Genomic DNA, 27,930 nt, shown 5'->3' on the forward strand with positions numbered 1-27,930 from the left:
AGATCAATGCACACAAAATGCCTGAGAACCCCCGATCACCTGCCAGCTTGTACTCCTACCCCTCCTCCACCACCTTCTTAATCTGGCTTCTTCCCCCTTCTTTTCAAGTCTTGATGAAGGGTCTCAGCCTGAAACATCGACTGTTAATTCGTTTCCATAGATGCTACCTGACCTGCTGAGTTCCTCCACCATTTTGCCTCAAATTCGGTATGGGTCGTTATCAGTCATGTGACCAAGCCTGCCAACGCACCGTCATTAGGGGCTCTCCCTTCGTCATTAAGAACCAATACATATTTTTACACAACTTGTGTTTCTTTATTTCACTTTCCAATCTTTGATGCCACATCTAATTTAACATCTTAAGGGTTAAGAACCACAATACAAAGCAGCACGTGTATGGACGCCTCCATCTGTAACTTCTGAGTAGATCTATGGACACCAGTGGCTGTGACTCCTCTCCAGCAAAGGCCTTTACAACCTTCATTGTCTCTATGTTAGTTGTTTTCTATGGCAATATCCTCCAGTTCCCCCATGACTATTAATTCCAAGTTATGGTCTTCTGGTTGGATCTGACTATTTATCGCACTACACCAGGTCTCCTTCTCACTAGATGCCCTGCTCCCTGTGTGAGAGTCATATAGTGTCTCAATATATGGCTGGTTCTCTTGCTCCTCCGTGTGTCCCAGATCAAAGTTAGTCCGTTCATTCAGAGACTCCTCCTCCCTTTGGATGTCGAGGAGCACTGCTGGGGCTGACATTTGGGAAGGAGCCCTAAGAGACGACGTCAGTGGTAAGGACAGATATCCAGGATACAGCACGTAGGAAGTGTTTAAAAAGTCTAGTGTGGTATTTTGACCTGTTGAGGGTATGGACACTTGGAAATAATTCCCAGTTTCTGGATCGTACAATGTCTTCTGCTGCACTTGGATGGGAATATCTACAACAAAGTATTGACCAGTTTCGGGATCTTGAAGTAATTTCTGTTGGCTGAGTGGGAATGAATGTAGAGGGGCAAAGGACTGAGCGCTATCTAATGCCAGGCTGTCGGGAAAGGCGGGGAAATCACATGGAGTGAGTGGCGGTTGAGGAGCTGGAGAGCAATTCGCAGGCAGCGGTGATGGGGGTACACCTGTGGGAGACATGGGCACACTTGGAGCAGCGTCACTTTCTGCTCCTTCGCTGCTCTGATATCTCTGCTTGCTCTCTGACCTTTTCCTCCTAGTCGCCAGCTTTTTGGCCCGGCGCAATGCTTTCTCCGACTTGGGAGGGACAACAGGTGGTTTTCCTGCTGCTTTTGAATCCAGGCTGCATGTTGATTCCGGTCTTGGATTGGGAATGGCTGAACTGGCCAAACACATCTCAACTGAGTCAGGCTTGGCACCTTCTGGGGTTTCGTTTGATGGAGGTATGGTTGGTGTTTCAGCATCTTCACCCGCCCCTTTGGGCAGAGTTAGCTTGGTGGGTTTAGCTTCTGGGGCGGTTCTCAGTACATTCTCCTTGGCTTTAACCATGTCAAGTCTCGGGGAACTCGGGATGTTACTTCCTGATCCGTCTTCTTCCTGTTTCGAGAAAATACTGTAGAACTTTTCTTCACACATGACCGCAGAACCATTGTCCTTTGTCTTATTCTCTGGCAGGCCTCTCAACATCTCCTGAGGGGAATGACTTTGAAATGTCATCAGTGTAGTCTGTTTCTCCCCTCCCCTTTCAGAGCCTGAAGCTGGATCACTCAGTGCATAATACTCTAACTCATTCCTTTCAAAGGTTTTGTCGTTTTCGGCTGTAGGGCGACTCTTCAACACATTGGCATTATTTCCAGGACACAGCTCCTTCGAGTGGTGAACTGCCAGTGGCTCCTGGACCTGGGACTTGCTGGTACCTAAGTCAATGTAGGACTGACCGGACAGCTTTAAATCCTGCCTGGTCCTGTCTTCTCTTATAGAATGGGAAGACCCCCGGATGCTCGATGCACTCGGGTCTGTGGTTGGGACACCAGCATCCTCCGATCTCCGTGACATCAACGTTCCCTCCTGCCTTCTGGAGTGCCTCTCGTGTGTGCGACCATCTTTCTCTGAGTGGCTGACCAAGTCACATTCAGGCTTTCTGTCACCGTGGGACCTACTCCGTCTTGTCTCTGCCTTTTCTTGCGCAATTGGAGATGTCTCTGGGCTACCACTGGCAATCACCGAGTCCTGTGAAGTTGTCGTGGGAAGATCTGTCTTCAATTTATTCAGCTGATGTGAAGCTCTTCTGTGTGGACTTCTTCCTGCATGAATCTCTGATGCAGTCATGGCCGACTGAGGTCTGGAACTTCTTGTTCTCCAGACGGGGTAGCTCCCACCTTCTTTAACCATCTGTGGTGATGGCAGGTTCAGATAGTTATCATTCTTCCCCATGTCCAGCTCACCTTTGGGAACCATGACAACTTTGAAACCATCAGCAGAAAGTCTTGCATCTGCAACACTGGACACCCTGTCAACTCTCCCCTGATCGGTGGCATCAGTCGCACTGTTTTCCCGGACAGCCAGCTGAACAGGAGCGGAAGATGTTCTTGTGCTGGTTTGATGGGCGTTTTGATAAAGATAGTGCCTGGCTTTTCCAGGCTCTGAGAGGTTCTGCGGAGCAACAGCTGAGGAGTAGGTGGATTTTACCCGTTTCCTGACATCCTTCAGATTGTACATCAGATTTGATGCTTTGGATTTATAGCCTAAAAGTGTGTGGTTGTCACCTTTGATCTCATCGCCCTGATTGGTGCATGGCTGACTGAAGGGAGGTGTCACCACGGTGGGCTGGTTTCTATGCAGTTCTGTTTCATTTGCAGTGTGGACGATGTTTGGTGTCAGGAGCTTTGAGATGCTGAAGGAAGGACTTTCCCCATGGGCAATTGGTTCAGCTAGTGCCATGGCTTCAGCTTTCGTGAAGGGTACCTCCACACCCACTGACTCAGCCTCCATTTGTATTTTGTTTCTTGGGTACCTTGAGTTCCTCCACAGCTGAAAACCTTTCTCCTCAACCCCATTTTCTACCATGCCACCACTGTCCTCTTCAGGTCTAACCATCTGAGGACTACAACCCTGATTTCCCTTGACAGTGTGGAGATTTTCTTCAGCCACAGGCACATGGGGTTCCACGTCTCTATTACAGGGTGAATGGTTGACTGGATGCTGTACCTCAGTTCCTTTGACTTTGTTAAGAGACTTTGCCTGTACTAATGAAGGGGCTTGTTTCTCAGCGATGATACTTTCATCAGAAGCCTTCAGATGGACATTGGGCTGAAGATTGGGGTTCTGTGTTTCAATAGGAGCATCCTCTTTAAACAGAGACTTACTGTGATCCTGCCAGGATTTGAATGCACTGCATTCACTGTGAAGGAAACTGTTCTTTGCATCCAACTTCTTCAGCCTGCTGACCTTTTCAGACAGGACCTTATCCAGTTTTTTATTGGAGTCATGAAGATTCCTAAAGTCAGTAGGTTTTCGATATTGGGAGGGTTTCAGATATCCGAAAGTATTGGTTTTGCTGCCTTTCTCTTGAGGAGCATGTTTTTTAGTTACCCAATAATTCTCCTGACAAGTAGCCGAAAAGCTGGACTTCTCTCTGTGCAAGCTGATGATGGCTGATGGGTCAAACTGAGCAATGTTTTTAATGACGTCATCCCCAGGTGGCTCAAGGTGTGAAGATGGTTTTGCATTGACCCCAACAGTCCCAGTGAAATTTTTGTCACATTGATGAAAAGCTCCAACTTTTGATTTCTGCTGATTTTTCTCATTGGACTCCATGGTTTCAATTAGGAAGCCATTTCCCATGCCAGCTTTCTCTTCTCCAACAGAATATTGTCCTGTTGATTCCTGGAATGTCTCTGGCAACTCTTTTGCTTGATTCTTGGTGACTTTAGGTGACGCATTACAGTTTTTCAGTTTGCCTCCAGAATACTTTTTCCCTGCTGGGGCTGGGGCAGCATGATTCACACTGACAGCCAGCAGTGCTCTGTGCGCCTCAAACTCATTGCACGAACCTTCTTCTACAACACACAAGCTCTTGAAAGCACGTTCCGTGAGACTACTTACTTCTCGATCTGCTTCGTCCAAAATGCTCCCAGCACTTGACGTATCACTAAAACCATCCACGGGTTTAGAATGTGCCTGCATGATTCTCCTTTTAGCTGAACCTCTATTATTAAGTGAGTCCATGGCTCGGATCTGTTCCCCACAGTCTGTTTCGTTGAGGAGGTTCTCTGCGTTTCCACGATACTTTGCTTGGTACTCAAGAATTCTAAAGCTTCTTCATCCTTCATCCATTCAGATACCAGGTCATGAAACAAGGATTTCTTTCCTGTGTAATAAAAACAATGCTTTAGTTTAAAGGTTTATCATATTGATATCTGTCACCATAATAGCACATCTGCACACTTTTGTTTGGATACCCTTGAATGGAAAAGCCTAGAAACAGAAATGGATTCAGCCCAATGTATCAAGGGTAAAGCGCTCCCCACTATGGAATGCATCTGTGAGGAGAGCTGTCACAAGGAAGCATCAGGGACCCCCAGCATCCTGGCCCCGCTCTATTCAGGAAGGAAGTACAGGAGCCTTAGATCCCACACCACAGGTTCAGGAACAGTTATTACCCCTCAACCATGAGCTTGCTGAACCAGAGTGAACACTGAACTGACCCCAAAACCTATGGACTCGTGTTCAAGGACTCTACAATTCATGCTCTCAAAATTTATTTATTTATGTATGCATTTATTTATTTTTCTTTTCGCATTTGCACTCTTGTCTTTTGCACATTGTTTGCCAGTCTTTGTGTGCCGTTTTTCATTGATTTTATTGTGTTAATTTGTATCTGCTGTGAATACCCTCAGGAAAATGAATCTCAGGGCAGTATATGGTGATAATAAATTTACTTTGAACTTGGAGATGGGGCAAAGGGAGAGTGCAGAGCTTTACAAGATAATAGTAAATTGGTAAAATTATAAGTAACAAACACAAAATGTTGGAGGAACTCAGCAGGTCAGACAGCATCTCTGGAGAGGAATAAAGAGTCAACATTTGGGCTGAGACTCTTTATCAGTCTGGAATGGCCTTGCAGTGACTGAAAGTGACTTCCCCCTCACCTGGTCTCACCTATCACCTGTCAGATGGCAGCTTTTCCCTTCCCCTCACCTTCTGGCTTCTGTCCTCTTTCCTTCCAGAACAGAGGTGAAGAGGAATTTCTTTAGCCAGAGGAAAGCAAATCTGTGAAATTCATTACAGTAGATGGCTGTATATATTTAAAGTGGAGGTTGATAAGTTCTTGATTAGTCAAAGCATCAAAGGTTACACTGGGAAGGTAGGGGAATGGATTTGTGAGGGATAATATGTTTAAGTTCAATTTTATTGTCATCTGACTACATATATACGACCAAATGAAACATTGTTTCTCCAGACCATGATGACCAGCTCAAAACATATATCATGCATAGCACAGAAAACAAAATATTATCATAAGTCAATAAAATATAATTCCAAATGCATATAGTGCATAGCATAGGTAACTAGTAAGCAGCTCACTGTTCTAGTGACAAGACATTAGCGGTGGTACAGTAATCAATCTACCATAATAGAATGGGGGAACAGACTCATGAGGCCGAATGGCTTAATTCTGCTCCTATGTCTTACGGTCCTCTGGTCTAATTTTCCAGCTTCGTGCCCCATCTTGCTCATTCCCACAGATCACCATTTGAGGTACGGCTCCCACCTGCCTTGATCTCCATGGAATGAGCATTTTGGCTGCTCAAACAAATAAAAGTGGTGTCAAACCTTCTATTCATATTGATATTATATACTTATGGTCCATTTCCTAACTTCAAACATTTTACCTTCCTTAACCTTCTCTGAACTGAGAAATTTGGAGGACAGCAATAGGTGAAGCGTTGTGCATTCTGGGTTAGCACAACGCTTTACAGCAGGTGACTTGGGTTCAATTCCCACCACTGCCTGTAAGGAGTCTGTCCATTCTCCTGTGTCTGCGGAGATTTCCTTCGGGTGCTCAGCTTTCCTCCCAGATCACAAAAAAAGTATCAGTTGGTAAGCTAACCAGTCGTTGTAAATTATCCTGTGATCAGGCTAGCAGTAAATTGGGGGATTGCTGGGTGGTGTGTTTTGAAGGGCAGGAAGGGCTGACTCCATTCTGAATCCCAATAAATAAATACTTCATTAGGAATTTGAAGAGATTTGGTATGTCAACAAATACACTGAAAAACTTCTATAGATGTACTGTGGAGAGTATTCTGACAGACTGCATCACTGTATGGTATGGGGGGCGGGAGGGGGGAGTTACTGCACAGGACCAAAAGAAGCTGCAGAAGGTTGTAAATCTAGTCAGCTCCATCTTGGGTACTAGCCTACAAAGTACCCAGGACATTTTCAAGGAGCAGTGTCTCAGAAAGGCAGCGTCCATTATTAAGGGCCTCCAGCACCCAGGGCATGCCCTTTTCTCACTGTTACCATCAGGTAGGAGATACAGAAGCCTGAAGGCACACACTCAGCGATTCAGGAACAGCTTCTTCCCCTCTACCACCTGATTCCTAAATGGACATTGAATCCTTGGACACTACTTCACTTTTTTAAGATATAGTATTTCTGTTTTTTGCACAATTTTTTATCTATTCAATATACATATACTGTAATTGATTTAGTTATTTATTATTATCATTTTGATTTTTTTCTTCTATTATGAATTGCATTGAACTGTTGCTGCAGTTAACAAATTTCACATCACATCCTAGTGATAATAAACCCGATTCTGAAATAAGTAAGTAGGTAAGTAAATAACTAAATAAAGTAGGTGAATAAATAAATAAGGTGGTAAAATATGTTGTGAAAAACAAGAACATGTCTCAGTAATGAAGAACTTCTTTGCTTCAAAAGCCTGCCTACTCCCTTTGGTTTTCAGTACTATAGTCACATTACCAGAAGTGTAACTGTGAACAGAATGGAATTAAAGAATTGCTAAAGTTTAATCATTCAGTTGGGGAAGTCAATGTATATAGCAGTCTTAAAATGTTTCATAATTTTAAAGAGGCATTGACATATTTTCCTATCATTTTGCTTTCCTGTGTTTAACTCATATGCAATACATTTTTGGCTTTATGTGGTCTGATAACTGTGATCAGAAATATTAATGATTGTAATTCAAAGTTTGTTTTCAATCCCACAGACCTTGAATTAAGTAACAGTAAAGTTGTTTAATTTTTAATTTATGTTTGTATGCAATAATCCATCTTCGCTTCTCTTATTTAATTAATGAACAGGCAGATATGTGGGAAGGAGAGCAGAGTATTCAATCTACAGTATGTTTACTTTAGAAATAAATTCACATTCAGTTAATCACACACAAAACCCCCACAAAGTTCATTGTAGTGTCTGGAAATTATTTCCTTGAACTTAACATAAATTTTATCTAAACTTGGGATCACAAAAATTGGTCTTTCAGAAATCTAATTTTTGATAAAGTATTGGTTAACTCTGTCCTTCAATCGGAGACAGAGATGGTGACATTAATCACAAGAGATTCTGCAGATGCTGGAAGTCCACACAGAAAATGCTGGAGGAACTCAGCAGGTCAGGCAGCGGCTATGGAAATGAATAAACAGTCGATGTTTCAGGCCGAGTCCCTTCTTCAGGACTGAAATGGAAGGGGGAAGATGCCAGAATGAAAAGGTGGGGCAAGGGGAAGGAGGATAGGTAGAAGGGGATAGGTGAAGGCAGGAGGGTGGGAAAGGTAAGGGGCTGGGGAAGAAGGAGTCTGATAGGAGAACAGAGTGGATCAAAGGAGAAAGCGACTCGGGGGGGTGATAAGCAGGTGAGAATAGGTGGGGAATAGAAGAAGAGAGAAGGGGATAAAGGATCTCGGCCCAGAACGTTGACTCTTTATTCCTCTCCACAGAGGCTGCCTGACTTGCTGAGTTCCTCCAGCATTTTCTGTGTGTTGCTCAATGTTTAAAATTATTTGGAAGTTTATGTAATACAGAAACATAGAAACCCAGAAAATCTATAGCACAATACAGGCCCTTCGGCCCACAAAGCTATGCTGAACATATCCTTACCTTAGAACTACCTAGTCTTACCCATAGCCCTCTATTTTTCTAAGTTCCATGTACCTATCCAGGAGTCTCTTAAAAGCCCCTATCGTTTCCACCTCCACTACCGCCGCCGGCAGCCCATTCCATGCACTCACCACTCCCTGCGTAAAAAACTTACCCCTGACATCTCCTCTGTACCTACTTCCAAGCACCTTAAAACTATGCCCTCTCATGATAGCCAGTTCAGCCCTGGGAAAAAGCCTCTGACTGTCTGCACGATCAATGCCTCTCATTATCTTGTACACACCCCAACATATCACAATACTACGCAATACTAGAATATAGCGGGTAATACGTTAAGTTTACGGCTTCGGTTCTTTCTGCGTTGACTTCCCCCAGCATCTCACTCTGCTGCTACAACCCAAAGATTTGTGTTTTTGATTGGCCACAGTAACTTTCTCCCACCACTTTAGGAGAGGATTATTGGGAAATAACAAGATAGAAAGGAACTCTCATACTTGAAGGGCTGATTGGTCACCTCCGAAGAAGTGTTTGTTACTCTGAACTTCCAGCATCAGCAGAATTGCTTGGGTTTATATAGTACAGTCCTTCTTTGCTTTCCCTTCGAGAACAGGGTTCCTCACTGGAAGAGCTGAGTATTGGGGAACTGTTTGTTCCATATCCAGGATGCCCTGCCAATTGCTAGGGTGTAGTCCCACAGAAACTGGTCACCCACCTGTACCTGTGGAGAAGCTTTGCTGCAAATAGTGCTTTAGTCTCAAGGTGAGGGATAGGTATGAGAGACATTCGCTCCATCCGCAACGGTGGCCAATCATTTAAATTCCACTGCCCATTGCTACTCGGATATGTCAGTCCATGGCCTCCTCTACTGCCACAATGAGGCCACACTCAGACTGGAGAAGCAAAGCCTCTTATTCCGTTGGGTAGCTTCAACCTGAGAGCATTGACATCGATCTCTATAACTTCCAGTTATTTCTCCCCCTGCTCTTTTCTTCCATTCCCCATTCTGACTTTCCTCCTACCTCTTCTCTTCTCCTCACCTACCTATCACCTCCCTCTGGTGCCCACCCCTTGACTTTCTCACATGGTCCGCTCTCTCCTCCTATCAGATTCCTTCTTCTTCAACCTTTTATCATTTCCCCCTATCATCTTCTATCTTCTCATTTCATTCCTCCTACCCACCCACACACCTTCCCCCTCACCTGGTCTCATTTATCACCTACCAGTTTGTACTCCTCCTCCTCCCCACCTTCTTATTCTGTCTTCTTCCTCCTTTCTTTCCAGTCCTAATGAAGACTCTCGGCTGAATTGTTGACTCTTTATTCCTCTTCATAGATGCTACCTGATCTGCTGTGTGTTACTCTGGATTTCCAGCATCTGGAGAATCTCTTGTGGCTACAGGAAGTCTGTTGGACTCCACCCATATTGCAGAATTTACAGGTATACATGTTCTACCACAAGTTCTTCGATATAATGAATAAGAAATGACCAGATTGATGGTGCTTACCTCTACCCGAACATCAGAAAGACTACCGCTGGATGGGATAACTCAGAACAAAGGGCTAGCTTTAGAACTGAGATGACAAAAAATGGTGAATCATTGCACAAGGTGCTGTGGAGGCCAAGTCATTGGGTATATTTTAGTCAGGGATAGGTTCTTGTCTGTTACGAGGGTTAAGAAGGTGGGAGAATGGGGTTGAAAAAAATCAGCCGAGGTCAAATGGTGGAACAGACTCAAGGGGCTGAATGGCCAAATTCTGCTCCTCCTTATGGTATAAAGATAAAAGATTAGCTTTATACATTGAATCATCAAAGCGTACAGTCAAATGTCTTGTTTGTGTCAAATCAAATCAGTGAGGATTGTGCTGGGCAGCCTGCAAGTGTTGCCATGCTTCTGGCACCAACAGAGCGTGCCCAGACCTAACAATGACCAGTACAGTTCTTTGGACTGTGGGAGGAAATCGGAGCACCTGGAGGCTACCCACGTGGTCACAGTGTAAATATGCAAACTCCTTACAGACTGCAGCAGATCTGAACCCAGATCTGCGATGACACAGTAGTCTTTGTTCCAAAGAGAAAAGTTCTAGCTTTCAGCTCAGAATTTGGCCAACAGTAGTGAGATCACTCGAGTTGAGTATGATGTTCTCCTAAAGGGTTGTGTATTGATTGGACTTCATGTGGCTGTAGAGACTGAAGTAAGTTCCATATAACGATATGAGGGTGGATTTCCTTAATGGAGAATGACCTTGTTTAACGTGGGGAGGCTGATGTACGGACAGTCACCACACGGTCAGGGTCAGGCTCCTGTGGCATGCAGTGCAAGATGACTGGGAACCCTTCCTCCACCTCCACTGCCCTTGTGATGTGTCGTCATCTTCATCCAGCTCCAATGTTGAGACCTTGGGGTGGATCACTCTTTGTCTGGAACCTCCTGCTTCAAGTTACCACCGCAGGTGCCCCTACCAGGAGCTAAGCACCAGATGGCTAAACTACAGGCACATCACTTTCGGGATCTCAACAACCCACAAGCCTCTCCAACATGACAAGGTGACGACCCTGAGAAAATATCCCTGAATGCCCAGGCCAATTGTACCATCCCTAAGCATGTCACCATCTAACCAACCACTTTGGATTGAGCCTGGGATCAGTTCAGTGTTGTGCTCAATGCCAGGCTGGGAAAGCTGTTTACTTATCAGCCAAGTTTTTTTTCAATATTAAGTAAGTATCAGCAACATGGTAATGAGAGAGATTACATATTCATCCTTTTGAATTCTGGTTTCAAACCCAGCTCAGACTAACAGGATGTGAGAACCTTGCTTTGTCTAGAATGGTTTAGGATGGACTCAGTCCAGTCCAAAAGGCTCACTACATAAAGCTCAGCCTAGGTCAGCAGTAACTCACAAGCATAGCACTGAAAAGAGGAAAGTGGCATTTGTTGTAATTATTTTATTTTAGTTTTTATTTAGATGGTATATCATCTTAACCAGCCCTTCTAGCCTAGCAGACTTGCACCACCCAAAGACACTCATGTGACGAATTAACCTACTAACTGGCACGTCTTTGGAATGTGGGAGGAAACTGGAGCACTCGGATAAAACCCACATGGTCATGAGGAGAACGTGCGAATTCCTTACAGGCAGTGGTGGAATTGGGCCTGGGTCTCCGGTTCTCCAATAGGATTATGCTAATCGCTACGTTACTTAGAGAAGGGATATGCTGCTAGGTAGAATAAGATGAGCTTTGCAAACACCGAGACTGGTGGACAGCAGGTACTGAAAAGGAAACCATCATATTCTGTTGCACCAACTGCTCATGTTGTGCATAATCCCGACAGGTCAGATCCAGTCAAACATGGGACTAATTTACCTTTTTATTTATTTTTGACACAGCACAGAACAGGCCCTTCTGGCCCAGTGAGTCACACTGCTAGCAACCCGCCTATTTAACCCCAGCCTAATCACAGGACAATTTACGACAACCAATTAGCTCACCGATTTAACCCCAGCCTAATCACAGGACAATTTACGACAACCAATTAGCTCACTGATTTAACCCCAGCCTAATCACAGGACAATTTACAATGGCCAATTAACCCACCGATTTAACCCCAGCCTAACCACCCGACAACTTACAACGACCAATTAACCTACAAACCATTACACCTTTGGACTGTGGGAGGGAAGCGGAGTACTGGGGGGGAAATCTACGCGTACACAGGGAGGACGTTACAAACTCCTTACAGATGGTGTTGGATTGAACTCTGAACTCTGACGCCCTGCGCTGTAATAACGCCACGCTAACTGTTGCATTATCATGATATCCCCAGTGTAATGAGTTACAGAATCTCTGTAATTCCAATCTGAACTGTGACTGAATATATTTAAATTATTCATAAAAAGACTATAAAGTTAATTAATGAACAAAATGCCTAATGGTGTTTATTATCAACAGTTAGGATAATGTAATCTTCAGGATGTATTAAGGGATTTTGCTTGTTGGATCTATTAGCCTACAGAGGCTTGCAGACTCTAGCAGCTCCATCACAGGCACAACACACCACCATCGAGGCACCTTCAAAAGCTGGTGCCTCAAGAAGGTAACTAAAGACCCTCATCATCTGGGATATCCCTCTTCTCATCACCACCATCATGGAAGAGGTACTGGAGTTTGAAGACCCACAGTTGATGATTCAAGAACAGCTCTTTCCCCCCTGTCATCAGATTTCTGAATGAATGCATGAACACTACACAAGAGATTCTGCAGGTGCTGGAAATCCAGAGCAACGCACTCAAAACGCTGGAGGTTTCCTCCCGCAGTCTGGTTAGTAGGCTAATTGGTCATTGTAAATTGTTCCGTGATTAGGCTAGGGTTAAATTGAAGGCTTGAAAGGCCGGAAGGGTCTATTCTGTGCTGTAATTATCTATTTATGTAAATAAATACATAACTAGATGAATAAGTGAATCAATAAATAAATGGATTTACACAATATCATTAGCCATTTTGTCCAGTCCTGATGAAAGGTCTGTGCCCAAAATGTGGACTGTTTATTCATTTCCATCGACGCTGTTTGACCAGCTGAGTTTCTCCAGCATTCTGTGTTTGAACTGTAAATGTAGAACTCATTATTCTACATTTCTGATTATTTATTTATTCAGATGGTGAGGGACTGAACCTCTATTTGTAATTAGTTGTATTTATGTATCTGCAGATGCTGGAAATCCAAAACAACACACACAAAATGCTGGAAGAACTCAGCAGGCCAGGCAGCATCTATGGAAAAGAGTAAACAGTCGACGTTTCAGTCCGAGACCCTTCATCGGGACTGGGAGAAAAGGTGAGAAGTCAGAGCAAGAAGGTGGGGGGACAGGAGGAAGGAGTACAAAGTGACAGGTGAAACTGGGAGAGGGGGAGGGGGTGAAGTAAAGAGCTGGAAAACTGATAGGTGAAAGAGATAAAGGGCCGGCGAAGAAGTAATCTGATAGGCGAGGGTATAAGACTATGGTGAAGGTGGGGAGGCAATTACTGGAAGTTGCCATTCCCATTCCCATTTCCCTCTCTTACCTTATCTCCTTACCAGCTCATCGCCTCCCTCTGGTGCTCCCCACCCTTCCCTTTCTTCTCTGTATTTCTTTCTCCCCCACCCCACCTTATTGCTCTAACTTCTCCTCTTTTTTTACCAGTCCTGATGAAGAATCCTGGCCTGAAACGTGGACTGTTCACTCTTTTCCACAGACGCTGCCTGGCCTGCTGAGTTCCTCCAGCATTTTGGGTGTGATATTTATATATGAATTGTATTTATTGTCAAGGACCAAGCTTCAGCTTTATTCACCGTATACTTTTACGTATGTTGGGGATTTGCCGCGGTGTGTTGGTTAGGGCACAACATGCAACAAAAAGCAACATTCAACAATTATAATGAATAAAGAATAACTGAAAAAATAAAGGTGGCGGTTAAAAAGTGCGGATATGAACTAAATTGTGCATAAATACACCAATACCAGTATGAATTTACAATGTATACAGCATTTAAAAAAGGGGTTTAAACTTATTATATTTAATTTACAATACCCCCTTGCATTCTGAAATAGACTTAACTGCAATATTTCTAAACATTACAAATCCCTAGGATTTTATTTGGTCAAGTTGTTTTTGAAATAAAGGGGGGATGAATGAGTTGAAGATTTGACTTTGAAAGTCTTTGTCTGCTGACAAGTGTCCCGCCAGCAGAAGGCAGACTGCTCCATGAAGTGGAGGATCCTCACATCGATTGCTACCCTAGTGAAGTACCAAGGCACTAGGCCAGCTGAAAGAGTTTTCAGAGCATGGTAATGACTGAAATTCAATCTCACTCCTAGCCAGTAACGGTGATACATTACACATAATCAGCGCAGTCTGTAACAGGTGGTTCAGTCTCTCCGTGCCTTCATAATTGGCTGTGGCCACCAGGATCATCCCCGGATAGGTCATTGACTGCTCTTCCTTAACCAACACAAAATGCTCGAGGAACTCAACAGGTCAGGCAGTATCTATTGAGAGGAATAAACAGTTGATGTTCATCAGGCGAGGAAGGGGGAAGGAGCCAGAATAAAATGGTGGGGGAGGGGAAGGAGTACAAGCTGGCCGGTGATGGGGAAACAGGAAAGGTGGGTGAGTAAGGGAGGGGAGGGGGGATGAAGAAAGAAGCTGGGAAGTGATAGGTAAAGGGCTGAAAAAGAAGACACAGTAGGGGAGGGCATGGTTGAAAGAGAAGGCGGAGGGGTACCAGGTGGGTTGGTGAGAAGGGAAGGGTTGAGAGGTAACCAGAATTTCTGTTTCTCATTGTCTTGTAGATGGCCCTCAAAACCCAGTGGGCTAATGAGAACTAGAGATATTCCCTCAGAGATTCCAGACCTGCTTCATGTTATCAACATGGCTTATTATGGCTTTGTAACTTACATACAACTTGGCAGAATTGTCACCATGACTTGATTTGTTTATTTGGCATCACAAAGGTTCAGCTGGAGTCACTGCATTAAGAAACACATGGATAGTGTTTTCCAACATGCCAATAAGAGACCTGACACCACAGAAAATTTACGTCATGGAAGGAGAATATTTGGCCCTTCATGCCTGTGTTCAAAGTTCAAAGTTCAAAGTAAATTTATGATCAAAGTGCATATACTACATTGAGATTCATTTCTTTGCAGGCACTTACAGGAAAAAAGAAGTAGAACAGAATTTATGAAAAACAATACACAAGCAAACAAAGGCTGATAAACAAGCAATATGTAAAAGAAGACAAACTAGCGAATAAAAATAATACCAGGAAGAAGAGTTGTAATATGTCGTTGAAAGAGAGTCTGTAGGTCGTAGAAACAGTTCAGTGCAATGGTGATTGAAGTTATCCCCTCTGGTTCAAGAACCTGATGGTTGAAGGGTAATAACTGTTCCTGAACCTGGTGGTGTGGGACCCAAGGCTCCTGTGCCTCCTGCCCGACAGTAGTAGTGAGAAGAGAGCTTGGCCTGCATGGTGAAGGGTGCTGCTTTCTTACTGCTTTCTTTCATAGCTACTCGTAATGGTGGGGAGGAGGGCTTTGCCTGTGATGGATTGGACTGGATCCATCATTTTCTGCATCCTTCTTCATTCCTGGGTATAGCTGTTTCCCTGGTCAGCCATGATGCAGCCAGTCAGGATATTATCCACTGGGCATCCATAGAGATTTGTCAAGGGTTTTGATAATGTGACTCATCTTCACAGACTTCTGGTTGAAAACCACTCAGATCTTCTCTAATTGGTTCCTCACCTTGCAGGTCACAGCTCTCCAAGTATCTTTGCCCTTATTTTATTTGTATATGCTCATCATTGAGAAAAATAAAATAAAAACCATAGGTTCAAAATCTCTTTCCCAGAGATGGGAAATCAAGAACTAGAAGGTGTAATTTTAAAGTGACAGGGGAAAAATTTAATGGGAACCTGAGGGCAACTTCTTCATCAGTATATGGTCAGTATATGATCAGTCAGTATATGATCAGTACATGGTCAGTATATGGTCAGTATATGATCAGTGTATGATGTATATGGTCAGTATATGGTCAGTATATGGTCATTATATGATCAGTATATGGTCAGTATATGTTCAGTATATGATCAGTATATGGTCAGTATATGAACTCAGCTGCCAGAGGAGATGTTTGAAGGAAAGGAAGCAAGATTAGCTTTATTTGTTACATATATATTGAAATGTACAGTGAAGTGTGTTATTTACATCAAATCAAATCAATGAGGATTGTGCTGGGCAGCCACAAGTGTTGCCACAGTTCCGGCTCCAACATGGTCCCGGTGCAGGTTGATGGGAGTAGGCAGTTTAAATGGTTTTGGCATGGACTAGATGGGCTGAAGGGCCTGTTTCTGTGCAGTACTTTTTTTATGATCCTATGACTCAATTGCATGACCACAACCTGTATGTCTTTGGAATGTGGGAGGAAACTGGATGCAGGTACATTGGAGTCATAGAGCACTAATGCTCAGAAACAGGCTCTTTGGCCCATCTAGTCCATACTGAACTATTATTCTGCCTAGCCCCATCCACCTGCACCAGGAACATAGCCATCCATACCCATTCCAACCATGTACTTGGGCAAACTCCTCTCAAGTGTTGAATTTGAACCCGCATCCACCACTTCAGGGGACAGATCACTCCACACTCTCACCACCCTCTGAGTGAATAAGATCCCCCTCGTGTCCCCCTTAGACATTTCATCTTTCACCTTTAACCCTTAATCTTATCCAGCCTCAGTGGAAAAAGCCTGCTTGTGTTTACCCTACCTATACCCCTTAGATCAGGGGTGGCCAACCTTTTACATTTCATGCATCAATTTTTTCACTCACCAGTTCAGATGCACCATATAACTCTTGTACCCCCATTCAATTCTTGTAAAAATATATTAATGTAGAACTTGTGCGTGAAAAAAATTGCAGCTGAACTCATGCGCGAAAAAATTGATGCATGGAATGTAAAAGGTTGGCCACCCCTGCCTTAGATAGTTTGCTTGCTTGTTATGTGCCTTGTCGTATGATGTGGGCATTCATGGTTTTTTGCATGACCATTATTGTTCTTGGCAAATTGTTCTACAGAAGTGGTTTGCAATTCCCTTCTTCTTTACAAGGTGGGTGACCCCAGCAATTGTCAATACTCTTCAAAGACTGTCTGCCTGGTGTCAGTGGTCGCATAACCAGGGCATGTAATCTGCACCAGCCGCTCAAACAACCATCCACCACCTGCTCCCATGGCTTCACGTGACTCTGAACGGGGGCTAAGCCGGTGCTACACCTTGCCCAAGGGGGACCTGCAGGCTAGCGGAAAGGAGGAGCGCCGAATACATCCTTTAATAGAGACGTATCTCCACCCTGCCATGCTAATTTTGTATACTTCTATCAAATCTCCCCTCACTCTGCGGAATAAAGTCCGAACCTGTTCATCCTTTCCCTACAACTCAAATCCTAAAGTCACAGCAAATTTTCTCTGATATACATATCCTCCAAGAGAGCCACAGCCAAGTCGTGGGATTTAGAGGCTAACATACCTCAATGGCCTGAAGAGCTATGCTGGCCGGAGTCAGGGCTTTATTCTTTGGCTCTTGGTAGGGTCACCCATGCCAACAGGTCAAAGTGTAGAGGCTAAACTAAGAGTGGTCCACTGGTCCTCCAGGTTCAGGGGTTCAGCTCAGGGTTAACAACCCTGACTGGTCAAACAAAATCAATGGAAACAGCAATGAAGAATCCTTCTGCTCTGAGTGTGACGGTATTCCTGAGTCTCCACCCGGGACTTGCATGACTGACAGTAGTGAAAACCGAGGAAGCTACTGACACGACGAAAGAAGCCCCGAACAGCGCCCGAGATGGAAGAGCTTCGTGGCTGCCCCGAGGAATGTGAACTAAATACAAGCAGATGGGAGTGGATTTGGTGGGCTTCTTACTCAGAACGGGTGAGCTGGGCTGAAGTTGCTGTTTCCATATTGTGTGTGCTCTCCATATCCTTCTGGGCTGAGAATGCCAAGCTCACGCTACTCCCTGGGAAAATTTCATTTCCCATCATCTCTCAACCATCTTTCAAGTGCTTGATTTTCATCCCCACCCAGATTTTTGGCCCCTCTGCTGAAGGAAACAGGCCAATCCTATTAGTCTATCCAAATGCCTCATCATTTTATGAACTCATAAACCTCTGATTGTTCAGTCCACACTCCAGTTCTGGGGTACCCAGTGTTGCATTCTTTCTCATGACAGGGAAGCCTGGTTGGTCATTGATATTCCATGGACAACTGGTGGGTAGGCTCATAACTTAGGATATGCCACTGAGATTGCAAACGAGTACACAAGACATACTTACTTACTTACTGTCCATTTCACCACTGGTGTCTAGGGCAACAATGAAGGTCCTCCAGCTCTGTCTGACCATACAATCACATACAGGTGTATAATGATTCTTCATTGCTTTCCATAACAATTTTTGTTTGACCAGTCAGGGTTGTTAGCCCTGAGCTGAACCTGAACCTGGAGGACTGGTGGACCACTCTTAGTCTGGTCTCTCCCCTTTGACCTGTTCGGTATGAGTGACCCCATCAAGAGCCAAAGCACAAGGCCCTGACTCCGGCCAACATAGCTCTCAGGGTCAATGAGGCACACAAGCCTCCAAACCCTATTACAAGGTTGTGGTTCCTTTGGAGGATAAGTGTACAAGATAATGAGCGGCATTGATCATGTAGATAGTCAGAGGATTTTCCCCAGGGCTGAAATGGCTAGCACGAGAGGGCATAGTTTTAAGGGCTTGGAAGAAGGTACAGAGGAGATGTCAGGGGTAAGTTTTTTAAGCAGAGAGTAGTGAGTGCGTGGAATGGGCTGCCGGTGACGGTGGTCGAGGCGGAAACAATAGGGTCTTTTAAGAGACTCCTGGATGGATACATGGAGCTCAGAAAAATAGAGGGCTATGGGCAAGCCTAGGTAGTTCTAAGATAAGGACAGGTTTGGCACAGCATTGTGGTCCAAAGGGCCTGTATTGTGCTGTAGGTTTTCTGTTTCTAAGACATAGAATGGGGTGGCACTAGGCAGGAAAAACTATCATGTTTTAGTTAAAGATTTAACCACAACTTGCAAGTCCAAATGAGATTCTATATTTTACAAGAATCTTAAACTATGATGGACACTTTCAAGAAGATGAATAATCTTGCAGACAAGTGCACTTCAGTAGGCCCAACCAGGGTAGGTCTTACACAGTTAATGGTGGGGCACTGAGGAGTGTGATAGAACAAAGGCATCTGGAAATACAGGTCCATCATTATTAAAAGTGGCGTCACAGGCAGATAGGGTCAAACAGGAAGTTTGTGGCACATTGGCCTTCATAAATCAATGTATTGAGTACAGGAGATAGGATGTTATTTTGAAGTTAGGCCTCACTCTTAGCCCATGATCTCTGGTACACGAAATGAAGCTACTGGGTACTCACCATATTATCTGATGTTTGGGCACGAGGCGAAGTTGCCCATTGACCTTTGTTTTGGGAATGACGAGGGTGACTTACCACGGAAGCCTTATCTGAAGAATGTGTCTGATATGAGGAGAGAGCTGAAAAGGGCTTATGAATTGGCTGGGGTTGCGGCCGCCAAGCAGAATCGAGGAAATAAGAGGAGGTATGATCAAAAAGTGAGGTTCTCCCAACTCCTGCCAGGAGACCGAGTCCTCATAAGGAATTTGGGGCTACCTGGAAAGCACAAGTTGGAAAGCACAAAGCGCTGGGCGGCCACACCCTATGTGCAGGAGAGTCAGATTCCAAACCTACAAGTTTTCCGGATGAAACCAGAGGATGGGAATGGGCCTGTCAAGATTCTCTATCGGAACCACCTGTTGCCCCGGGTCAACAGTGCAGGTAGACCCAGAGCCCGACTTGGAGTCTACACCTGGTAAGAGGACTCTGCGAAAATGCGGGCGACTACAGGGCCCCCAGCAGGAGAGGTAAGGCCGGCCCCCACCACTGAGAGGGATACTGATTTGGAGGATGAGGACCTGGATGTGTGGTATATGCTGCCTTTCGCTAACTCCCCAGTGATTGAGGAAGAGACTCCTGACCCTTCGCCCACTGAGTCAGGTGAAGTGGGGGGGCGGGGGGGGGAACTATCGGTGGGCAGCCTGGGTTACAGCAGGACCCTGAAGGAGAGGAAGCGGGGCCTGGACACGGGACAGAGGGCTCCAAGTTGCGGGGGGGGGGGGTGATGTGGGGGCACGTGACAGGTCGGAGGAGACTCGCCAAGTAGACCAGAAGTATCCCCAATAGCCTCTGAGCCTGAAGAGTTAGGTGAGGATGTACGGAGGTCTCAGAGAATTAGGAGACCACTGGATAGGTTGGCCTATGTAGCGCCAGGGGAACAGGGCGTGATCTCTAATGTTTTGGGGAGCTTTGTCACTGCCTTTTGCACCTGGATTGGGCTTTGTGTTTTGCAGGAAGGGCTGGCGAATTATCTCAATGTCATGAGGACATGACTAAATTTGGTGGGGAGAAAGTGTAACATGCTGTAATGGCTTCTCTGTAATGTTTCACTGCTAAGGCTAATGAAATGGCTTCTCTGTAATGTTCAATGCTGAGGTAACGGTTTTTCTGTAGCAGCAATGTTTGGGTTATGGCTGGAGGTAACAGGACTATGGTTATGCATGTTAGCCAATCAGGATTTTGTTGCCCTGTCTTGTGAATCTGGAAGGAGTTGTTTTTGCGGGCTTTTGCCAGAGAGAGAGAGATGAGGAGAGAAGACATGAATGGAAAGATTTGGTAGACTGCTGGACGGAGGTCGATGGCGATTGATTGGCGTATCAGTGAGCTCCAACATTGCACACAGAATGTTTAATAAGATTCGGCCCTTTTTTTCTTTTATTTCGTTTCTTTACTAACCATATAGTCAAAGTAAGAGTTATAAAGCTCAATCGTTTAATCGCATATTTTGTACTGTTTGTTATTTCAGGGTACTGATTTGTAACAGGAGACACATCACGCAGCATCCACCCAAATGAGATTTCTTAAGTTTGGCCGGGCCGGGGTTTATCACCCCCTATATTGAGCCGCTAGGCGAAGCGAGAGTTACAGTGTAACGTTTAAGGGGAACATGAGGGGAACATCTTCACTCTGAGGGTTGTGAGAGTGTGGAATAAGCTGCCAGCACAAGTGGTGCATGCGAGCTTGGTTTCAATGTTTAAGGGAAGTTTGGATAGGTATATGGATGGTAAGGGTATGGATGGCTATGGTCCCAGTGCAGGTCGATGGGAGTAGGCAGTTTAAATTATTTTGACATGAACTAGATGGGCCGAAGGGCCTGTTTCTGTGCTGTATTTCCTTAAGGCTCTATGAATCTATTTTCATTTCAAATACAGTTGAATATTCAATGGCATAATTTTAGATTCGAGGTTCAAGATTGTTTAATGTCATTTCCAGCACACAAGTGTAAAGGAGAATGAAATTATTGCTACTCTGGATCCGACACAGCACGAAAAAAAATACACTAAGACAAAGATCACAACAATAATAAAAAAACACAATAAATATAAATATATAAGATAGCTTATATACATGGATTGATTATCTGTCCATAAAGTGACACTAGAGACAGGAGTGTCTATACATAAGGTGACTGACAGGAAATGATGAAGTAGTGGATGTTGGGGGTGTGGAGGGGTGGGTTAGTGGGTGGAGGTGTTGATCAGCCTTACTGCTTGGGGAAAGGAACTGTTTTTGAGGCTGGAGGTCCTGGTGTGGATGCTACGTAGCCTCCTCCCTGGTGGGAGAGGGACAGTCTATGAGCAGCGTGGGTGGGGTCCTTCATGATACTGGCCTTTTCCCAGCTCCTCTCTGTATATATGCCCTTGTTTGTGGGTAGATGAGAGAGACAAGGTGTTGGTGTTAAACATACCTGTGTTGTCAGTTGCAGCAGCGGGATCTGTGTGCATTCCGTCCTGGTTTCTGTACATTTAACACCTCTCGTCACACCTTCATTTGGTCTCATTGCTGCCCATCTGGAGGGAGAAGTTAATTTTAATTCCATGCACAAGATCCTTTGCTTGTAAATCTTTAATGCAATGTAGCTGTGACCTTCAGTCGTTTTGGCAAGATTTGAACACCCTGAGTACATGGAGAACAGGCTCATCATTAACACAGAAATACTGACTGCAAACTCAGGCTAGTTAAAATAAGCATGCCTACTCTTAAACTGTCCATACTGACTACAGGATGGACAACATGAGGAAGAAGGGTAATGCCTCAAAAAGGAGGCATCCATCATTAAGGCCCAGTCACCCAGGACACGGCCCCCTCTCATTACTACCATCAAGGAGGTAGCTGAAGACACATACTCAATGCTTTTAGAACAGCTTCTTTTCCTCTGCCATCAGGTTTCTGAATGGACAATGAATGAACCCACGTACACAATCTCAATATTGTTTTTGCTCCCTTTTTACGCTTCTTACCTAATTTAATTTTTAGAAGTATATTTCTTATTGTAATTTATAGTCTTTTATTATTATGTATTACGATGTACTGCTGCCGCAAAACAACAAATTTCATGACATATGCCAGTGATACTAAACCTGATTCTGATTCTGAAACCAAAGGTCTATGAGCCAGTCTTCATTAGGGAAAGGGATTTGGAGAGGATCAGCAACCTCAAATTTCTTGGCATTATCATATCAAAGGATCTGTCCTGGGATTATCACACAAGCACATCGCAAAGAAGGCATAGCAATGCCTCAAATTTCTTAGAAGTTCCTGCAAATTCAGCATGTCATCAAAAAATTTGACGAAGTTCAAGTACGCACATTAAATACAATGCTAACTGGTTGCATTACAGCCAGCTATGGAAACACCAATGCCTCAGAATGGAAAATTCTACAGAAAGTGGTAGATACAGCCCAGTGCAACACAGGCAAAATCCTCCCTACCATTCAACACATTTTACATGCAGCACTGCCACAAGAAAGCAGTATCTATTGTCATAGACCCCTGCCATCCAGGCCATGCTCTTTTCTTACTACTAAGATCGGGTAAGAGTTACAGAAGCTTATGTCCCACACCACCAGATTCAGGAACAGTCATATCCCAACAACCAGCATGGATAACTTAGATATATGACTATAAGACCATAAGACAAAGGAGCAGAAGTCGGCCATTCGGCCCATCGAGTCTGCTCCATCATTTTATCATGAGCTGATCCATTCTCCCATTTAGTCCCACTCCCCTGCCTTCGCACCATAACCTGTGATGCCCTGGCTACTCAGATACCTATCAATCTCTGCCTTAAATACACCCAATGACTTGACCTCCACTGCTGCCCGTGGCAACAAATTCCACAGATTCACCACCCTCTGGCTAAAAAAATTTCTTCACATCTCTGTTCCGAATGGGCACCCTTCAATCCTTAAGTCATGCCCTCTCGTACTAGACTCCCCCCACCATGGGAAACAACTTTACCACATCCACTCTGTCCATGCCTTTCAACATTAACATTAACATATCAGGTCTCTCCTACTACCAACCAGCTCAAGTGGCCTTCTTTGCTTCTCTATTTTTGGAACTAATAAGTGAAAGTTCACAAAGAAAATTAAAAAAATGCACAGTGTATCAAACATCTTTATTTATGCCCCCATCTCTGCAAGGGGTGTGGCAGCCTAAATAGGAGAGGAATTTCTGTCCTTACTTTTATTGGGAGAAGTCACTGTAGTTGGATCCTTTCCATTCTGATAACTGAGAAAATTGGCTTTGTGAAGGGTCAAGAATCAGAGATCAAGTTTATTCACTGTACACATTTACATTGGAAGGTGTTGAAACATTGTGGATAGAGCTAAGGAACTGCAAGGGTAAAAAGACCCTGATGGGAGTTGTACAAAGAACCCAAAACAGTAGTAAGGACATAACCTACAAATTACAATGGGAGATAGAAAATGCATGCCAAAAAGGAAATGTTACAATAGTCATTGGGGACTTCAACATACAGGTTTTTTTTTCGTGTGCCACACTCTGCCAGAGCCTCGGCGACCACTTTTTCAAGTGGTTGTCTTGGAGGAAAGATTCTGTGAGTGGTCCCCCCCCCACCCCCGTCCTTCTCACAGCGCAGTTTTTTTTTACGAGGCCGAGTTGCGAGCTCGACACTCAACCCGGCACGGATGGAAAGCATGCCCGGGAACGGCCCGACTGGGTTCGAACTCGGAAATTTGAAAAGGAGGAGCTAAAGTCAGATGTATCAGTATTACAGTGGAGTAAAGGGAAGTACAGAGATATGAGAGAGGCGTTGGCCAGAACTGATTGGAAAACAACACTGGCAGGGATAACCACAGAGCCGCAATGGCTGAAATTTCTGGAAGCAATTTGGAAGGCACAGGATATATACATCTCAAAGAGGAACAAATATTCTAAAGGAAAGATGACACAACCATGGCTAACAAGAGAAGTTAAAGCCAACAAGAGGGCATATCATAGAGCAAAAATTAGTGGGAAATTAGAGGATGGGAGTAGTCGGCTGGTGGCATAGTGGCATCAGCGCCGGACTTCAGAGTGAGGGCTCCTGAGTTTGAATCCAGCCAGCTCCCTTGCAAGCTTTCCATCCGTGCTGGGTTGAGTGTCGAGCTATTAACTCAGCCTCGTAAAAATAAGAAAGTCTGCTTAAAAAACGCCGTCATGACGGTGTCCTGATGACTCCACTCGGAGTTAAGGGCTTTCTTCTTCTTCTTCTTCTTCTAGAGGACGGGAAGCTTTTAAATACCAACAGAGGGCAACTAAAAAAAGTCTTTAAGAAGGTAAAAATAGAACACGAAAGTAAGCCAGCCAATGATATTAAAGAGGATACCAAAAGTTTCTTCAGATACATAAAGTATAAAAGAAAGGCGAGAGTGACTATCAGTCCATTGGAAAACAATGCTGGAGAGGTAGTAACAACAAAATAGTGGATGAACTGAATAAATATTTTGCATCATTCATCACTATAGAAGAGACTAGCAGTATGACGGAACTTCCAGGTGTCAGAGGGCATGAAGTGTGTGAACTTACCATAACTAGAGAAAAGGATCTTGGGAAACTGAAAGGTCTGAAGGTAGATAAGTCACCTGGATCAGATGGTGTACACCCCAGAGTTCTGAAAGAGGTGGCTGAAGAAATCATGGATCTTTCACGAATTACTAGATTCTGGAATGGTTTCAGAAGACTGGAAAATTGCAAATGTCACTCCATTCTTCAAGAAGAGAGAGAGGCATAAAAAGGGATACTACAGACCAGTTAGTCTGACCTCAGAGGCTGAGAAGATGTTGGAATTGATTGTTAAGAATAAAGTCTTAGGGTACTTGGAGGCACATGATAAAGTAGCCTGTAGTCAGCATGGTTTCTATAAGGGAAAATCTTGCCTGACAATCTATTGGAATTCTTTGAAGAAATAACAAGTCAGGTAGACAAAGGAGAATAAATTGGTTTTGTACTTGGATTTTCAGAAGGCTTTTGACAAGGTGCGACACATGAGGCTGCTTAACAAGCTAAAGCCCATGGTATTGCAGGAAAGATTCCAGCATGGATAAAGCAGTGGCTGATTGACAAGAGGCAAAGAGTGGGAATAAAGAGAGTCTTTTCTAACTGGTTGTCAGTGACTAGTGGTGTACCACAGGGGTCTGTGTTGGGAATGATTCTTTTTACACTATATGCCAATGATTTGGATGATAGAATTGATGACTTTGTTGAAATGTTTGCAGATGATATGAAGGTAGGTCGAGGGGCAGGTAGTTTTGAGGAAGTAGAAAGGCTACAGAAGGATTTAGATTACGAGAATGGGCAAAGAAATGGCAGATGGAATACAGGAAGTGTATGGTCATGCACTTTGGTAGAAGAAATGAAAGGGCTGACTATTTTCTAAATGGAGAAAAAATACAAAGAAAAACTGAGGTGCAAAGGGACTTGGGAGTCCTTGTGCAGGATTCCTTAAAGGTTAATTTGCAGGTTCAGTTTGTGATGAGCAAGGCAAATGTGATGTTAGCATTCATTTCAAGAGACCAGAATACAAAAGTAAGGTTATGTAATGTTGAGATTTTATAAAGCACGGGTGAGGCCTCACTTGGAGTATTGTGAACGGGATTGGGCCCCTTTCTTAGAAAGGATGTGCTGAAGAGGGTTCAAAGGAGATTCAGAAGACTGATTTCAGGATTGAATGGCTTGTTATATGAAGAGTGTTTGACGGCTCTGGGTCTGTATTCACTAGAATTCAGGTGACTCAAATTGAAACCCATCAAATGGTGAAAGGCCTTGATAGAGCTGATGTGGAGAGGATGTTTCTTATGGTGGGAGAGTCTAAGACTCGAGGACTCAGCCTCAGGATAGAGGGGTGCCCTTTTAGAACAGAGATAAGGAGGAATTTCTTTAGTCAGAGAATGATGAATCTGTGGAATTCTCTGCCACAGGCAGCTCTGGAGGCCAAATCTCCATCTGTATTTAAGACAGAGGTTGGTAGATACTTGATTAGTCAGGGCATGAAGGGATACGGGAAGAAGTCAGGAGACTGGGGCTGAGAGGATAATTGGATCAGCCATGATGAAATGGCAGAGCAGACTCAATGGGCCAAATGGCCTAATTCTGCTCCTGTATCTCATGGTCTTACATGTTTTGGGAATTTGCAAGAAAAAAAAACAACATTCAAACATTTTACAGAATAAACACTTATATAAAAAATAAGGTTGGACGTTAAAGTACAGATGTGGAATAAGATATGCATAAATACATAGACACGGTAATGTACTTACAACGTAAACAACTTTATAAAAGGTGGTCTAAGGTGCAGTGACAGGGGTAATAGCTAGAGGGGGATGGGGGGAATTAACTAGAATGGTTGATCAGATTAGCTGCTTGGAGGAAGTAGTGTTTAAGATGGTGTGAAGGTTTTGTTTTAAAAGCCCTATGGTGCTCTCCAGAAGGGGACTGTTTGCAGGGTGGGAGGTATGTACAAATATACCTATTTTTATTTTTATTTAGCGATACTGCACAAAATTGGCTCTTTCTGCTCTTCGAGCTGCAACACCCAGCAACCCCCGACAACTCTCATTTAACCTGGACCCAATTGTCATCATCATAAGATATAGGAGCAGAAGTAGGCCATTTGGCTCATCAAGTCTGCTCTGCTATTCAATCATGGGCTGATCCAATTCTTCCAGTCATCCCCACTCCCCTGCCTTCTCACCATACCCTTTGATGCCCTGGCTAATCAAGAACATATCTATCTCTGCCTTAAATACACCCAATGACCTGGCCTCCACAGCCACTCATGGCAACAATTTCCACAGATTTAGCACCCTCTGACTAAAGTAATTTCTCCGCATCTCAGTTCTAAATGGACGTCCTTCAATCCTGAAGTTGTGCCCTCTTGTCTTAGAATCCCCTACCATGGGAAATAACTTTGCCATATCTAATCTGTTCAGGCCTTTTAACATTCGGAATGTTCCTATGAGATCCCCCCTCATTCTCCTGAACTCCAGGGAATACAGTCCAAGAGCTGTCAGACAATCCTCATACAGTAACCCTTTCATTCCTGGAGTCATTGTCATGAATCTTCTTTGAACTCTCTCCAATGTCAACATATCCTTTCTAAAATAAGGAGGCCAAAACTGCACACAACACTCCAAATGTGGTCTCACGAGTGTCTTATAGAGCCCTCAACATCATATTCCTGCCGTTATATTCTATACCTCGAGAAATGAATGTCAACATTGCATTCGCCTTCTTCACCACCGATTCAACCTGGAGGTTAACCTTTAGGGTATCCTGCACAAGGACTCCCAAGTCCCTTTGCACCTCTGCATCACTGAGTGCCGAGTCATATGATGTGGGCAATCATGATTATTCTTGGCACATTTTTTTGCAGAAGTGGTTTGCCATTGTTTTCTTCTAGGCAGTGCCTTTGCAAGACAGGTGACCGCAGCCATTATCAATACTCTTCAGAGATTATCTGCCTGGTGTCAGTGGTCACATAACCAGGACTTGTGATCTGCACCAGCTGCTCATTCGACCATACACCAGCTGCTCCCATGGCTTCACATGCCCCTGATCAGGGGGCTAAGCTGGTGCTACACCTTGCCCAAGGGTGGCCTGCAGTCTAGTGGAGGGAAGGAGCGCCTTACACATCGTTTGGTAGAGATGTATCTCCAGCCCCTACCGTGACAATTTAGAATAACCAATTAACCTAATCAGTACATCTGTGGGTTGTGGGCGGAAACTGGAGATCCCAAGGAAAGCACACGCACAGGAATGTACAGGGACTTCTTACGCATGACACCAGGGCTGCACTCCAAGCTCCAATGCATGGTGCAGTAATAG

At 44.2% G+C, this 27,930-nt stretch overlaps 1 protein-coding gene across 7 annotated transcripts in view; it reads right to left on the reverse strand.

The window, feature by feature from the left end:
* Positions 1–283: 283 nt before the first annotated feature.
* LOC134358291 (cardiac-enriched FHL2-interacting protein) overlaps positions 284–27,930 on the reverse strand; it is a 99,402-nt gene continuing 71,755 nt past the window's right edge. For 4 of the 7 annotated variants that reach the window (XM_063070328.1, XM_063070326.1, XM_063070330.1 and 1 more), the window contains 3 exons: positions 21,509–21,611; positions 13,960–14,109; positions 284–4,332 (listed from right to left, as the gene is read on the reverse strand). In XM_063070328.1, coding sequence (XP_062926398.1) covers positions 495–4,190 — 3,696 coding nt within the window. In that variant the 5' untranslated portion in view covers positions 4,191–4,332; positions 13,960–14,109; positions 21,509–21,611 and the 3' untranslated portion in view covers positions 284–494. Of the gene's footprint in view, positions 4,333–13,959; positions 14,110–14,518; positions 14,584–21,508; positions 21,612–27,930 lie in introns of those variants that run through there. The other 3 variants (XM_063070332.1, XM_063070331.1, XM_063070333.1) reach the window with 2 other exon arrangements.

Source organism: Mobula hypostoma, chromosome 18, assembly GCF_963921235.1.
Source record: "Mobula hypostoma chromosome 18, sMobHyp1.1, whole genome shotgun sequence".
NCBI classification, from domain to species: Eukaryota; Metazoa; Chordata; class Chondrichthyes; order Myliobatiformes; family Myliobatidae; genus Mobula; species Mobula hypostoma.